Below are 17,423 nucleotides of genomic sequence, written 5' to 3'. Positions count from 1 at the left end.
CTTAGAGTAAGTAGTGATTATTACTATTTCATCATTAGACTGTGGCAGTCCTTATTCACTTGACAAGTATTTGTTGAATGTCTCTATGGTCAGCGCTGGGGTTTCAGTGGTGAGCAAAACACACACAGTCTGCCCTCAAAGAGTTGATAGTCAAGTGGGGGAGGCAGCAGAATAGTGTGACATTACATATGTATATAAATTACGAATTGTGGTAAGAGCTTTACAAGAAGTGATGGAGGTATGACTACATAAAGGAGATTTGATCTGATTTTCAGTCAGACAGTACTTCTCCCAGGAAGTGCTAGCTGAGCTGCAATTTTGAAAAATGAGCTGACGGACTTAAGGAGACACGAGGGAGGACAAGCATTGGTGGCATATCCAAAGGCCTTTGAGGTAGGAGCAAGAATGATGAGAAGCCAGTGTGGCTGGACCCCACAGGGCCAGGGCTAGAGTAGTGAATAGCAGTAGTACTAGAGTCCAAGCTATTTGGAGCTCTATAGGCTTTAACAAGTACTCTAGGCCTTTGTCAGGTGGCCAATGGGGAGCCAAGATTTAGGAGCCTGAGGTGTGATAGGACATTTGTATTTTGGGGAGGTCCCCGGCAGCTAGCGTGTAAGGGACAAGAGTGGAAAGCAGAGAGTCTGTGTGCAGGGCTACAGCAGTACCCAGGCGAAAGATGATGGAAGCTGGAACAAAGCAATGGAGGAGGAAAGAAAAAGTGGATGAATTTTAGACGTATTTTACAAGTAGGGCCCACAGGGCTAGTGATTAATGTAAAGTTTAACTAACACAGTAATCACACAAAGTCAAATTCCCTTTCCAGTAAGGGAATCAACTAACTAATGGGATTATTGAGAAGTCACAGAATTTCCCCCTTTTCCAGTGATGCTCAGGGCCCATTGTGTATTCTGTCAGCGCAAACAAACCGCGCATACAAGGCTCCATTACTCAGCCCGCGCAGGGGACTCACGTGACTTTACCACTTGGAGTTCAGCAGCGTGGAACCGCAGTTTCCTGGGCAACGCCATTGTCGGGCACTCTGGGCGGGGGCGGGGGTAACTAAGGACAACGGCCCGAAGAGAATTCCGGAAGAGAGGAAGAGTCAGGGAAGGGAAAATGGGCAGCACGTGCCACAGCTCTGGCCATCGCGGGTGATTCGAGGGCTCTGCACGAGGCAAGAGCACAGGGTGGGAGGAGCCGGAGAACGCACCTGCGATTGGCAGGCGGGGGGTACTGGGACGCTTGTGATTGGGCGAGGCCACGACGGAGGGCTGCTTTTTGAACCGCGTAGGGTTCTGGGTAGCAAAGGCCTTGGAAGGGTCTTAACCGAAAGGGGGAGGAGGAAAGTCACCAACAAACGGCTGAGCTCACAATCCTGACCAGGAGCAGGCCAGGGTGTCCCCCTCCCCCCCAACCCCCCATGGAGAGAGCCAGGCCAGAGCCACCGCCTCAGCCCCGCCAACTGCCGCGGGCGACCCCGCCGCGCCCACTGCGCCCAGCTCCGCCCCCGCTGCCAGTCGAGGGCACCGCGTTTCGGGCAGTGGCCGTCGAGCCCCCTTCGTCGCCGCCCGCCCCGTGCGCAGCCGCCATTGCGACCGTGGCCTCGTCGTGCGGGGAGGCTCCGGCGTCGGGCGTACTGCCCTCGGCGCGGCGGCTACTACACGTGAAGCCAGAGCAGGTGTTGCTACTGTCGCCAGGGCCACCACTGCCCCCGGCCTGGGACGAAGGCGCCGCCGCCTCGCCCGCGCAGGCGCGACTGCTACAGCTGAGACCCGAGCTGCTGCTGCTTCCACCGCTGCCACCCACGTCGGAGGGCGCACCCTGCAGTCCAGAGTTGCATCCTATGCAGCCCCGGGCCCTGCACGTCAAGGCCGAGAAGCAGGAGCCTGGGTCTAGCTTGGATCCTTCGGCGGGGCCTGGGAGGGCCATCGAGGCAAGCCATAGGGCCTCCAGGGCGGCCAAGGTGGAAGGCCCTGGGCTGGCTCTCGACAGCTGCCGATGGGACGAGAAGAAGGGCAAATTGGAGGCGGAGGAGGTCACGAGGGACGAGGTGAAAGGCGGGGAAGGCAAAAGCTTGACTGCCGTCAGAGAAGGAATCATCAAAACGGAGGAGCCCGAGAGACTCCACGAGGATTGCAGGCTTGGCGTGGAGTCCGCGTCTAATGGACTGGTCCATGGCAGCAAGGAGGTCATCCTGGCCCAGCCGTCCAGCGCCTTTGGGCCGCACCAGCAAGATCTCAGGATCCCTTTGACTCTCCATACCGTCCCCCCTGGGGCACGGATCCAGTTTCAGGGACCTCCAACTTCAGAGCTGATCCGATTGACCAAGGTCCCGTTGACACCAGTGCCTATTAAAATGCAGTCCTTACTGGAGCCTTCTGTAAAAATTGAAACCAAAGATGTCCCGCTCACCGTGCTTCCCTCAGATGCAGGTATTAGACAGCAGGGGAATGTGGTTTACAAATTTCGTCTTTGTTGACCCATAGCTGACATGTCAGCAGTTCAGAAGCCTAAACTAGAAAAGTAAAATCATGGAACTGATTCTTTTCAGGGCAGAGTCTGCACAGGTATTACTTCTGATTGACTTGTACGTATATCAGTAAAATACACTAACCCATTAAAGATTCCCAAACATTAAAAAAAAATCTATTTTAAGGCCCAGTGAAGTTGTGATTTAGATGTGACTAATGTCTATTAATATACCAAAATAGAAATATTCTTGCTAGACAACACAAAGCCCTCAGTTTATATGCTACAGATAATCAACATTTTAAAATATTGTATTATAGTAGCTCAATGTTTTTATGTGTATCAAGAAGTAGAAGAAAAAATGATGTTTAATGAAAAAATGGTTAAATAGGAACGTTTTACTGAATTTAGAGGTGATTTTTTTTTCTTTAAAAATGAACAGTACACATTTTTCTAGGAGAAAATAGTACATGATTAAATGTAACATTTTAGTATTCTACAAGCTAAGGACTTAGAAAAATATTGAAAATGAAAATACTGTAGAATAAGCTAGAAATTTTTTTTCAAAGAAATGACAACTGCAAGTAGATATTTTTATCCATTTCCAAATATATAGTTAGAAAATTCTTATTTTAATGTTTAATTCAGAGAAAACATTATGCCAATGAATGTCATAGAAAGTCATATTAATCTTCATATTTTCATTCAATTTTATATTTATTCTTTCTCCCCATCCCACCCTCATGCTTTTATTTTCAGCAGTTTTTAAACTTTGTTTATATTTTCCAGAGGAGAGGAAGGGAAAGCTTTCTTTATAATATTTATTTCATCCTTTGTGTTTTTTAAAAAGTTTTATTATATATCAAGTAACCCTAAAACAAAGAGAAACAATATAAGAAGTTTATAGACAGTTATTTTTGATGAATTATGTAAGAGATGTGAATTTAGCCAGCTTCCTTTATTGTGATTTCAGCTGGATCTGTGACTCTCAAAAAGTCACTTTTATTATTTTTCTCTTGTTTTTCTCTCAGGACATGGGACTAATGTTGATGACCCACTTGGCAGCAGCTTCACATTCATAATGAAATACAACTAATATAGTATTATAATATTTTTACTTGAATGGGCACTACAGTGGCATATAAATCACTTCCTTTAAACATTTAAGAACGCCTACCTAGTGCTGGGACAATAGTCATGAAAAAGTCTTAGTTACTGTCCCCCACTGATAGAATATTTTTAATGGGAAATAAATTACATGTTAATTATTGTAAGAGTTATTAATAAAACTCAAAGAATAAGCCAGCAGTTTACTGTGTCTTCAACATTATTTCTTCCACAATATCTTCAACAATATTATTCTTCTGAGGAAAAGAGGAGTCATTCTAAGCTACAACTTAGAATGCTGAGTTCAGGGGTTATGAGGAATTCTGGAATACTGGTGTTCTTTGGCTATATTGAAGTGTATGTTTTCTCCAGATATTTAAAAAATAGATATAGATGGAGGGGCACCTCACTTTCAAATTGCGTGTATGTGTCACATTAATTAGTCTCTTAATTTTTGTCATGTAGGAATACCAGATACTCCCTTCAGTAAAGACAGAAATGGTCATGTGAAGCGACCCATGAATGCATTTATGGTTTGGGCAAGGATCCACCGGCCAGCACTCGCCAAAGCTAACCCAGCAGCCAACAACGCAGAAATCAGTGTCCAGCTCGGGTTAGAATGGAACAAACTTAGTGAAGAACAAAAGAAACCTTATTATGATGAAGCACAAAAGATTAAAGAAAAACACAGAGAGGAATTTCCTGGTAATGAAAGGAAATGAACAAAGCTTCTTTCTGGTTTCTTTTAAATTTATTTAGGTAAACAGTAGGTTAGGTTGAGATTGAAAGACAAAAATGTGTAATTCTTTTCTGATCTGATATGTACAATAAAGAGAATAATGGCTAATATTGTACTACTGATTAAATTGACACTGAGCATAAGTTTCCTTAAACAGAACCAACTAGAGGGATATCTGGTCTCATATTTCTAACTAATGCAAACCAGGGGACATACAGTTTTACTGTGATTTGGGTTAAATATGTAGATATAAACTTAATGGAGGTAAAGCTCCAGAGTTCTAGGCTATAATTTTGCAAATATACTAGAAAATGAAGTGTTAAAATCATAGCAATAGAAAAAATATGCATTGCACACTTAAAAGCAATGAGAATGCAGGGGTTAACACCATGCTCCATTTCAATATTATATGCTTATCAGAACAAAGTCGTGCCTTCTGATTGATACATTTATCCTCACCACAATGTCGTTTGAAATGAATTCTGATTTCCTCTCCAGCAGTAAGGACATTAAGATTAAGCTTTGGTAAATGCACAGTGTAAGGCCAACGTGACTGTGCATAGTAGGAAAAGAATTATTTTTTCTAAAACACAAGCACAAAGGTTCTAAGGGGGGAATGGTCAGAGGCAGTGATTATAGGGAACGAGTGATTCTCCTAGTTATACAGTGGTTACAACTGCCATAAGGCCACTCATCTGACTTTGGAAGGAAATTGGGTTGCTGGTGGACTTGGAGACTGCCAAGTCCAGGAGAGTGATTCTTCCTGAACTAGACATAAAAATAATGACTGGTCGTTAGTGACCATTTCAGTGTAAGATATAGACAATTGTATCTCATAAAAAGTGAGGAAACAGGAGGAGATGAATACTGTCTCACTGGAGCCTTGTTTTCTAGGTAGAGGAAAAGCTTTAAGATTCAAACTCAATGCCTTGAATGCCTTTAACCACAAATTCAGTATGTGTCTTTGGATATAAGACATTTGACCTTGCTCTTCCTTTGAATTACAGGTTACAACATTGACCACTAGTTAGGAGCTATATGGATATATATGCTAAAATGCACAGAAAGAGTATCATAGAACTGGAAAAGATACCTTAGACAATAACTTTTTAAAAATCTTAGACGTGTTTTGGACTCTTACTATGAAAAGAACTATTTAAAGGCTAAATAGGGTCTATATATTCAAATTTAAAAAAGTGTATCTTCTTCTATAGGTTGGGTTTATCAGCCTCGGCCAGGGAAGCGAAAACGCTTCCCTCTAAGTGTTTCCAGTGTATTTTCTGGTACCACACAGAATATCATCTCTACAAATCCTACAACAATTTATCCTTATCGCTCACCTACCTACTCTATGGTAATTCCCAGCCTACAGAACACCGTCACTCATCCAGTTGGTGAGTTGGTTTTATTGTAGATTATGAATTTTTAAATAACTGTGTGAAAATTTTGCTTCTTAAGTTGAAATTTCGATTCTGTTAGCTTAAGAATTTAGAAAAACAATGTTAAGTAAAAAACAAAATGAAGAAGAAAGTGAAACATTAAATTGGAGAAGAAAAAATTTCAGTACACATCAAAGCACTTGGTTAGCCCGAGTAGCAAATATTCCATGTATAAAACCTCAGACCTTTTAAGCAAATCAGGATGAACCCACAGATTAGGCAGATAATGTAGGAAATGCCTGAAGTAATTCAATAGGAAATAGGAGTATCTTTTTATTACTGGCATTAAAGAATGCCTTACTAATGGGGTCTGAGGCATCCTGTCCTGGAATTTAGTAATGATGACTGATCTGTTAGGACTGTTCTCTTGCTGCTCTAGAAAAGCAATGAAAGTAATCTATTTTCTACCAAATGTTTGGTTCACTATATTGTCTTTCCCTAAATTCTCCCCTATTATCAGTTCCTTACAACATCCCTGTCTCCTGCTTTTAAGAACCCAAAATTGAGAATCTAGTAACTTAACTTGTTATAAGGCTATCCATTATTGGTCCTTCCAGAACCTGTTTTAACCATCTCTTAGGCAGAGCTTTTCACATTCACTACCTAAAACTATTGCTCTTTCCAGTATTCACTTGCTCAGCTCCTCCCAGCAGTAAGGGCACCCCTGTATGCTAAGAGGTTTAGGAATCTTGAAAATTGACTTATTAGAATCTTTGGCATTTTCACTTGTTTTCTATGTAGCATTTTAGAAGTTGATAACAACAAAGCCACATTCAAGATGTCTAGATTGAAAGGGAAGGTGCAGAAAGCTGATTCCATATCCCTGTTCTTTCCAGCACAGCCAGGCACTTGCACCCTTCACTATTTGTCAGTATCACCTCTCATCGTGCATTTCAACCTAGGCTTTACTATGTTTGTGTTAACTTACCTTGTTTTGTCTACTTTGTTATTTATGATTTCTGCTTTCACAATCTGTTTCTTCTCTTAATCCCTTTGTCTGAAACCTCCCTTCCATCTGCTTCTATCCACTGCGAAATGCTGTATGTTTTCTCTTCCCAGGAATAGATTTATTAATAATGTTCTTATTTGAGGCAGTTGACAGTTTTATACAACAAACAGTTGACCCTTGAACAACATGGGTTTAAACTTCATGCATTCCCTTATTTGCAGATTTTTTCACTAAATAGAGGTGGCCCTTCTTCTCAGCTAATTTTGCATCTGTGGACTCAACCAACAGCAAATACTGTTTTTGACCTGGGGATGTGGCAGGCCAACTGTATCCGATGGTCCTGTGCCATTTTATATAAGGGGCTTGAGCATCCATGGATTTTGGTATCCCCTGGGGTCCTGGAACCAATCTCTTGCAGATACCGAAGGTGGACTGTATTAATTTTATGGAATTCTGAGCAAAGATATGGGGTAGATAGAAACTGGAAGATTTTCTCCTAATGTTGACAGAGTTCTTGCATCCATGATGTTGTATTTAAATAGGGCAGGGAGAATTATAGGAAGCATTTCAGAGGCATATACAACAGTACTTAAAATTAAGGCACTATAGTAATCTTTTGTTCACTATTTTTTCACACTGTCTCTTACTTTTGGTGATACGTGGTGTCAGTAAAGATTCTTTTCTTGAATCTCAAATGATAAACATAAGTTATTACCTTTTAAGTATAATTTGGGAATTGTTTTCCCAGATATATATCTCAATAGTTAATGATGAAATTTATGTTACTTTGCTGCCCAATTTTAAGTTTTGAAATATGTTCTTTTAATGTGTTTTCATCAGGTCGGCATTATATTACTTACAGGAGTTGATATATCACTTGCAAATTTGGAAATTTCACTGTATATTTCATTTTGTAAGTCATTTATAAAACTTAAATATGTACACATTATAGCACAAATCCCTAGGGGAATCATACTTTTAATCGCTTATCATCTGCAGGTGTGAATTTTTATACCTTCCTTTTTTATTTCTTTCAACTAATTTTATATTATGTTTTAAATATAAAGTCATGCTAATTTTATTTTTTAAACTTGTTTGCTTTATTCCCATGGTAGAAATCAATTTAGTGAGGTATGATTTATCTCTTATAGAAACAATTTACTCTACTTTTTCTAGAAACCTTTGTGCATTAATATATTGTATAGATTTTGCCAGCTTTTCAGATGTAGAAAATAGGCTCGCCAAGCTATACGTAGTTCTCAAGGTCACCACTTGCAATAGTGAGTTATGTTGACTTTCCAAAAATTCTCTGGCAGAGAGACAATTTGTATCTACTTTATCTAATATATTCTCAGTTCTAACTGAGTCTCTCTACAGTTTTTAGGTAAATGCCACCCAAGGTCTAGTTATATTCATTTTGTCAATTTGGATTAGAACATTCTGTGAGCTTGACATTATACTGCAATTGATCTAATATTCTTAACCTTTATGCTATGGAAATGAATTAGGGTTGAGAAATCTTCTTAAGGTCTTATTTAGTAGGAAGGAGTTTATTGAATCTCTCTGTTCTCCTTTCAGTTGCCTTTAATACTGTAATGACTATTCCACTGATTCTCTTCATTCTGTAAAAATCTTGAAAGAATCAGTTAGTATTGACTTTGAGGTTCCTCAAATGTGACTCCTTCAATTTTCCTTTGGACTACCTAATTTTTATTTGTGTCTGACTTACACACTTGGGCTTCTCCATTTTATGCATCTTTTCATTTTAAAAAGACTGTTTTTGAGGTGTATTTTTTTTCTTTCTGGGTTTTTAGCATTATCATATAAAATGACCTTCATTTTTCTATGAATTTTTAATGTTAGGTATCCTTGTCAACTTTTTTTTCCTAGCCAATATCTATGTTTCCAAAAATCTAATAACTCCAGGGTGGAGGTTTTTGGGGGTCTTTTCATGTTTGGATATTAAATTTAAAATGTTATGATCCCTACTGCCTAATATTTCACATACAGAAGTCATGCACTTTCTAGTTATATCAATTATTTGGTTCTCACTCAAACTTATTTCATTTTACTGTGTATTCTTCTAAAGCTGTTTGTTCCTATAAACAATCATTTATTTGTCCAGTAACTACATTATCCCAGCACATTTCTGCCTCATTAAGTCAATCTATTTGAAATCTGGTCATGTAATTTGGTTCTCCCTTGATTGGGGTGAATGTTTCTATCTCAGATGTCTTCTCAGTCTATAGTAAATTCCAGTGCCATATTTGCGTGTCTATCTACCTGTCCCCCACTACCCGATGTTTATTAAATACCAATGATGGGTCAAACTGTGTGCTGGGGATGAAATAAAAAGACATTTTTACAGTCTCTGCTGTCAAAGAGTTTATAAGAGTTGTAGAAAAGATTGATACAAATACTGATTTTACTATCTCTTTGAGAACTCTATAATACCTATCTTGTTTGGAATTATTCCTACTACGACCAATGTTTACTCTGTCTCTCACGTGTAACACCACATCCCAAGCTCTTCTCCTGTTTCTAGTTTCTGAAAGTGCTTATAGCATGATAGTCCACAATTCTCTTCATATATCTTTCTTTTATAAAATGTCTTCGATGCCAGTTATGCCAGGATTTTCATTTTATTGTAAGTATTCAAATTTGTTTATTTGAAAGGCTTCTGGAACTTGGATAGACATTATATTTATCTTAGCTTGGCTTTTAAGTGTCACGTTGTACATATATGAATTTTCTAGTGAGATTATTTTCTTCTTTACATTTTATTTCTCAAGTCTGAAATTGGTTTTCCTTATTACATCTGAACTCAGTTGACATCTTTCTCTCTCCTGAATTCATACATTTTCTCTAAATTTTTAGTTTAAAAAATGTTTACTACTATTTTAATTTTGTTGGTGGTAGACATATGGTGCCATTTTGGTTTATCCACTTCTTGCTTAATCAACCCAAACCAAACCAAAGCAAAGCAAGCCGAATCTCCATCATTCTGATATTGTTATCATCCAATCTGATCTTGTCCCTGTCTTGAGGTCCATTCCAGCAAAGTGTTATGTCCATAAAAGATGCAAATCTGGCTTGAAAATCCCTTGAAGGTGATGTAGCTCTTTATTTTAGGTTTTCTTGAGGGGGAAGGGAAGGAGGAATCACATGCTTCACTGTACAGTAACTCTTCTTGGAGCTCCTCACTTGCTTTGTCTCTCCCCGAAGTCCTACTTTTCTTACTAGCAGTTGCCTAATGGTCTTCCCAGTTCTCCATTCCCCTTCTTTGTCGTTTTATCTTTATTTCTTACTCTATATCTCTCTAACCTCTCCTTTTCTCTCTGCCTCTGTTCTCTCTCCTCAGCCATATGCTGGTCCTCCTCTTCTTCTTACTAACCTCCACACAGCTTTTTCGTATAGAGAAATCTGATCTGTTTTCAGTTTCTGCCATTCTTCACTCCTTCACTGTTCATCCATCCCAATTACACAAGAACAACTTCATTGCATCCTTCGTCTATTCAGCACAGACAATGGACTCTTCGTCTTTGGAGGTGGATGGGAGGAGATTTGCAGGAATTATTGAAAACTATTAATGATGTTTTCTTTTGTCCTTGTCATACTAGTCTATAGATATGCTAGCTGCTTTAACAAGCACCAAAACATAATAATTTAAACATAATTATGATTTATTTTTTATCCATGTAAAGTCAAAAATAAGTGTTTCTGAATGGTGGATGGTTCTCTTCCAAGGGGTGATTTCTGGACTCAGGCTTTTTCTACCCTGTGATTCTGCCATCTTTAAGATGTGGCCTCCAAGGCCACAGTCTAATGTGCATGAACCTGCAGAAGAGAAAAAAGCATGGAATATCATGAATTGTTGTTTTATTATTTTTTTGTTTGAAACATAATTGACATAACATTGCGTTAGTTTTAGGTGTACGGAGGTGTGAGAGATTTTTATGGGCCATCTCAGAAGTGGTGCACATCACTTCTACTTACATTTCACTGGGTAGCCCTTCAGCCACATGGCCACTCCCAACTGCCAGGGAGGCTGGGAAATGTAATCTAGCTGTGTGCTAGAAGATGAGGAAACAGGTGATGGGCTAGTCTTCAGACCTTATCTGTAGTTTGATATGTTCGAGTTCTGCCTTTTCTGTAAGTCTTTTCTATTCACTGACAGTTTATCAGAGATGACTAGATGGTGCAGATGTTAACTGCCTCCTGCTTAGCAACCTGGATTTTGATGTTCAGGACATTTTCATTATACTTCCATATCTCTCTCTGTCTAATGTTTGACCTCAGACCAGAACAGAGGCTGACACATTAGTTGCTTAGTGAAATTTTGTTTAATTAAATAAATGCATGATTTATCACCCCTTGCCTCACTGGTACCCCTTCTTTTATAAAAATGTCTTTGGTAGGAAAGAAATTTGGAATCAGCTAAAAGATGAGTCCCTTCTTTCTTCAATAACTGCGATAATATTATCGGTCTGTACAGCTCCTGTAATTTATGTTTCCTTTGCCTAGAAAGACCATTCAACTTCTGAGAATTAAGAGCTTTTTGTACTGGGTATAGGGCAGAGAAATCTGAATCAAAGGTAACTTTTAGGAGATGTCTTGAGTGTAGTGATTATTTAATTGATAAAACTTGGAGAGATTTTATAAGTCAGCCTGGTTTGGTTGTTTAGAGGAAGTTTAGATCCCTTTCAACCAGATTAGTGGTAGACATGCTATCAGCTATAGGCTTGTTTGTTAGTTTGTTCTTTCTCTCACCTAGTCATACCGTTCTTAGCTATTATTAACCAGGTTCTGTGTTAAAAACTGTGGACATAAACATGAATAAAACAGTTTCCGTTCTCATACTCCCAGTTTCATGATGTGGTTGGGCTGGCAGAAATGTAAACAATAATAAACATTTATACTATTTTCTGGTAAGTGATAGATTTACAGGCTGTGCAGGAACAAGGAGAAAGGAAATTATTCTTGATCAATCAGGAAAGGCCTGACTAAGGCCTGTGCCTCACAGATGGGAGGCCTAGTCCACATAAGCCCATCAGCTGAGAATCAGGACAGTTTCATTTACACGCTGCTCCTGTGTTGCCTCTACTTCACTGGGTCAGAGGCCATCTTGAAACAGATGGATGTATCCCTGTTTCCCTATGTCCAGGTTCAAGAGGGGTATTATCTGCCTTATCAGGAGAGACAGGCCTTAACTCGGCAAGGCTGAGCAAAGCTCAACATTCCTCTGAGCCTCTGACAGAGGCGTTTCTAACCATCGAGTCTGTTCTTGGACTGAATCTTCTGTATTAACAGAGACTGAACTGCATTTGGAATAAACTAGGTCATGCCTCTATTGCTATGGCTTCTCTCTCTATTTCTTTGGAAAAGATTAGTTAAATTTAGGCTAAGCGTGTCATTTGGATAATTCAGCAACACAGTTAGCAGGCCTCTCTTCTTCAGAAACAGAAAGATCAAAGTTTCCCCTGCCTTTAAAAATTCTGCCATGTCCATCGTGCCCTGCTGCAATAATATTCCTTTCATATGTGTCATAAATTGACCTGTGGCAAGTCCTATTCTCACTTGAGAATTACTCTCTGTATTCATATTGAATACAATAAAGTGAAATAATTGTACTGATTGTTTCCTTAGTTTTTTTCAACTAAAAATTAAATGTCATTCATAATTTGGTTTAATATAGAGACGTACACGAAACGAAAGAAAAATGACCCATGCCCACTATGCTGACACCTCTATTAATATTAAAAATAAAATTAATGTATGTAGATAATAGAAAATTCAAACAGAACTTATAGGTATAAAATGCAAGTCTAGCTTTTCCTACCACTCAACTGCCCTGTCTCCTCTCCCAGATGACCACTCCTTAAAATAACCAGTCAGTAGTTTCATATTATTTCTTTTAGAAACATTTACATATATATATATGCGTATGCCAGCATTTGTGTGTATTCATCTTTTACTCCATCACTCAATAATTTTATTCATTTATTTCTTCATCAAAAAAGTTGTTGAGTGCCCATTCAGTGTCAAGCAGAATTTAGGGAAATAACAGCAGTGAACCAAACAGAAAAGGTCTCTCCTTTCATGGTGCTTAGAATCTAGGTGGGAAAGAGAAATCACAAAGTATAAAATAAGTAAACAAGATGACTTCAGTTTGTTCAAAGTGCCATAAAGGGGATAAGTAGATGTGCTGATGCTATTAGGTAAGGTGGTTAGTGAAGGCTTCTGGCTGTACAGTTTATAAAATTCAACTGAAAAAAAGAAACCATGGAGTGACTTAATTAATGCCTGACCTATGATATTTTTATTTCTAAAGGTGAAGCCCCACCTGCCACCCAACTGCCCACACCTGCAGTCCAGCACCCAAGCCCCGTCACACTTTTCCAGCCCAGCGTCTCCGGCACTGCCCAGGTGGCCCTCCAGGCTCCAAGTCTGCCCCTGCGCCCAGCACTCCCACCACAGCGCTTTGCTGGGCCCTCCCAAACGGACACTCAGGAGCCGCATTCCGGAGAAAACCGCTCTGTGAAGAGACCCACACCTGTCTCTCTGCAGAGCACCAGGATTCCAACCAGTGCAAGTACTGCGCACGTCAGATTCACAAGCTCGACCCTCCCACCTCCCAAGGAGTATCCCAGTGTTTCCCCTTGCCCCAGAAGTACTCCAATCCCCCAGGCCCCGCCTATCCCACACCCCCACATCTGCCAGCCCCCTCCCCTTGGCCACCCCGCCACGCTGTTTGGGACACCGCCGCGCTTCTCTTTTCATCACCCTTACTTCCTACCTGGACCTCACTACTTCCCATCAAGGTAAATGAACTTTTTCTTTTCCTTGCACCTTCAAATACATACGGCCAATGAATGTTTACCTCTGAAGGCATCTCCTTTGTACTGAAAAAGGGACTTTCTCAATTGTGCTTAGAATGTAATTTAAATTAGAGGCTGAATCGGGGCCAAGCAGTTAACATAAATACTTGAGGGGTGCAGATGAGGACTGGGGGAGCCAAAGAGAGTACTTGCTCCATCTAATGGGGCAGCTGCTATTCAGCTCCAGCTGACTGTTGCCACATGAAATATGGGCTCCAATGTTGTCAGATCTGATTCATGAGAAAAATTAGTTAAAATGGACCTTAAGATCGTTTAGCCAACCCCCCTTATTGTATAAAGCTCTGTTTCTCACCTGTGATCTGGTTAAAATGCAGATTTCTGAGTCAGTAGGTCTGGGGTATAGTAGTATCCTATACCAGGGTATAGTAGACCTGGTCTTCCAGATTTCTAATAAACTCCCAAGCGATGGCAATTCTGCTGGTTTGTGGACAACATTCCAATAGCAAGGGTCTAGAGAAGAGCACTTGATCTGAGAGGTTAGATGACTTGTCCAAAGTTACACTCCCTCCCTCTCAGTGCCCCTTTTAACCAAAAAATTTCCCTCACCAGTCAAGGGATTGATTACCATCGGGAAGTATCTAGGGAAAACAAATCTGTCACTTTTGATTTTGGAGTGATAGAATTTAATTGCTTTAATTGCAAGCATCCTAATAGAGTGGTATCAACCTCTACTTTTCAATTGCTGTTAAGTGTGTAGACAGAGTTTCTGCTGACATGGAGAGTTATGTGTCTGATACCAGTATTGTATTGTTATTTAGAAATTAAAACTACTCCCCACTTCGGTATACCAATGCTTTAACAAAATAACTTTTGAGATATATATTATGTTGCTTCAATTCATAATGGGATTGCTTGCTTTCAAGTCCTTAGCCCAGGACTGAAAAAAAGTGGAAGTAGGGGATCAGATCAGGAGAAAGGGAGATTTTGCTACCTGTGGTTCTTTTTTTTTTCCCCTGTTGGTTCTTTTTATCTTTAGCAGCTTTCAGAAATCTTTCAGTTCCAGGAATCAAACCTCAAGAGACTTGTAAGGCCAGGATTTGATTATCTCTTCTCACTGCTATCTGCCAGGAGCAGAGATTTTATAGGAATTTTAGAGAATTTTACAGTTTTCTAGATATAAGAAGAGTGCTAAGGACATAGCTGGAATTTAACAAATGAGTAGGTTTGCAATCAGTCTTAGTTAGACCATCGAGGTCCACAAACTAAAGTTGCAGAAATTTTGTCTGTGTTACGTAATTCATTTTGTGATACAGCCAAGGCTTGGACAGCACTTACTCGTAGGACAGGAGAAAAAGAAGCACCTAGAAGAGGCTGTGCCCACAATCTCATTCTTATCCCTGTCATTTTTGTTTTGTTTTGTTTTTAGCATTTTGAGAGCTAGGCATTTTACCCAAGTCACAGGATTGTTGTGACAATTGTAATTCTCACAACAATCCTGTGGACTTGAGTATAATACTCCCTCACTTTTTCAGATAAAGAAATTGAGCAGATGTTAAATATCTTTGTTAAGGTCACACAGCTAGTAAATGGGAGAGCCAGTAGTCAAACTTACTTTTCTATCTGCTTTTGAATTCCATGTTCGTTATTTCCACTTATTAGTAAGGCTTCTCAATATAATGGTTCTTCTTGATTGGGAGCTGTTAGTTGCTAGCAGAGAATTACATGGAAAATGTGTGCTTTTGAATAAAAAAACTCATATAGCCAAGTGAATGTTTGGGCAGGATATGTTTCCTTATATAGTAAACAGATAAAATTATAGGAAGTTTATCTCCCTTACTCACGACAAGGCTTACAGGAGTTGTCTGTTAATGTACAAATAATCTGATAATGCAAAGAACATTTTAAAAGGAAGCTTTGGAAAGTAAGCCCTTAGAAGACAGAAACTATAGTATTATCTTTAATACCACATTGCTAATTAGTAATGATGCTATTGGAGGAACCACATGAAGTGAATTAGTACTATTGTACTGAATTTTATTTCATTTAAGAATGTCAAAGCAGTATGTCAACTATAACCATTAAGCTGCTAGTATTCCAAAACAGAAGACCAGCCTTCAAAATTATCATATGGTTTGATTACTTTTCTAACTTCTCCCTGTATGCATACACATATGATGATAATTTCCCCCAAAGAAATGAATAATCTTATTTATGCTTGTTTAGATAGAATATTTCAGTAAAATCCAGCCTGGCTATATGACAAATTTAATTGATTGCCTCTCAATTTTTCTATTGTCTCTTTTCCCAACTGATAACAGAATATTCTATAAAGAATATTCTATAAAGAATATTCTCCCCTAATCTAACCTGTTTATGTGTGGAATTATTTGACCATTTCAATACTATAATTGAAATGACATTTGATATATATATCAAATATGTATCAAATGTACATATTTTCCAAGCAGTCTATTTTGCCCTGTGTATCTAGAGTGAAAATCAGAGAGCTTATGCAGTTTAATCAAGGAGTCATTTTATAAAATACATGGACGTTCAGAAGTGCTGATCCCTAGCTCAGAGAGCTAACATCTTCTTCCTTCCTTTAAATCTTAACTATCTTCATACGGTGATTATTGAAACACTTTCTTTTTGTATTACATTAATTTTTTAGGTTAGTATTTTTTTTCTCCCCCTACCCTTTCTCCCATTTTTCCTCTTCCTTGCAGTGTTTATACTTTTACATGCAAAGGCGATATCTAATATCTTCATTCTGTTGGCCATTGAGTAAATAAATGTGTTTAAAAGTCCATTGCAATTATGAATATAGAAAGGATATGAAAGACAAATGGGGATTTATTAACTTGAAATATATAGAAAATATAATCATATGTATGTATATACATGGGAAGGTAAGTCCAAAGAATTTCCAGATTTGTGAGAATATACAGCATCTTAACTGTAAAATTTCAGGCGACAGATCAAAGGTTAAAAGGAATTATCCTTAATCTTTGTTTACGTTATAGACCTATTTAAGAATTTGACTAAAGTTGTGGACCACTTCACATGATAATACATGTGTACAGACACGTACAATCTTTTGCCTAACCCTTATGGAGGGGGGAACTTAAAGTCCTCAAACATGATAGACTTAGCGAACATGAAATATCTTCTGCTATAACTATCTAGAAATACGGAATTTAAATATGAACAATTTAATACCCAGCTGAACTCACCATTTCCTTTGCTGTGTGGAAGCTTTTTAGTTTGAGGTAGTCCCACATGTTCATTTTTGCTTTTGTTGTTAAATTCAGAATATCATTGCCAAGACCAATATCAAGGAGCTCACTGCCTATGTTTTCTTCTTGGAATTTTATGGTTTCAGGTCTTATGTTCAAGTCCTCAATCCAATTTGTATTGATTTTTGTGTTATGGTGTAATGTAGGGATAAAGTTTTATTCTTTTTCATCTGGCTATCTAATTTTCCCAGCACTGTTTATTGAAGCTATGATTTTTTTCCCCCGTTGTATATTCATAGTTCCATTGTCATAAATTAATTGATGATATACATATGGGCTTATTTCTGGGCTCTCTATTCTATTCCACTGATCTATGTGTCTGTTTTTATGCCCAAACCATATGTTTTGATTAAGGTAGTTTTGTAATATAGTTTGAAATCAGGGAGTGTAATGCCTCTAGATTTGTTCTTTTTCCCTTAAGATTGTTTTGGCTATTTTGGGTCTTTTGTGGTTCCATACAAATTTTAAGATTGTTTGTTCTATTTCTCTGAAATATGCCGTGGGAGTTTTGATAAGGATTGCACTGAATCCGTAGATTGCTTTGGATAGTTTGGAAATTTTAACAATATTATTACTTCCAATCTA

General features: G+C 38.8%; 1 protein-coding gene across 2 annotated transcripts in view; it reads left to right on the top strand.

Moving 5' to 3' along the window:
• Positions 1–1,420: 1,420 nt before the first annotated feature.
• Positions 1,421–17,423, top strand: part of SOX30 (SRY-box transcription factor 30) — a 24,212-nt gene continuing 8,209 nt past the window's right edge. The window contains exons 1-4 of one of the 2 annotated variants that reach the window (XM_019740378.3): positions 1,421–2,432; positions 4,042–4,281; positions 5,530–5,709; positions 13,035–13,524. In XM_019740378.3, coding sequence (XP_019595937.3) covers positions 1,421–2,432; positions 4,042–4,281; positions 5,530–5,709; positions 13,035–13,524 — 1,922 coding nt within the window. The remainder of the gene's footprint in view (positions 2,433–4,041; positions 4,282–5,529; positions 5,710–13,034; positions 13,525–17,423) is intronic. The other variant, XM_019740387.3, reaches the window with a different exon arrangement.

The sequence above is a fragment of the Rhinolophus sinicus genome, chromosome 5 (assembly GCF_057876585.1).
Source record: "Rhinolophus sinicus isolate RSI-liver-muscle chromosome 5, RSI-T2T, whole genome shotgun sequence".
Classification (NCBI taxonomy): domain Eukaryota; kingdom Metazoa; phylum Chordata; class Mammalia; order Chiroptera; family Rhinolophidae; genus Rhinolophus; species Rhinolophus sinicus.
This window is presented reverse-complemented; position numbering and strand designations above follow the sequence as displayed.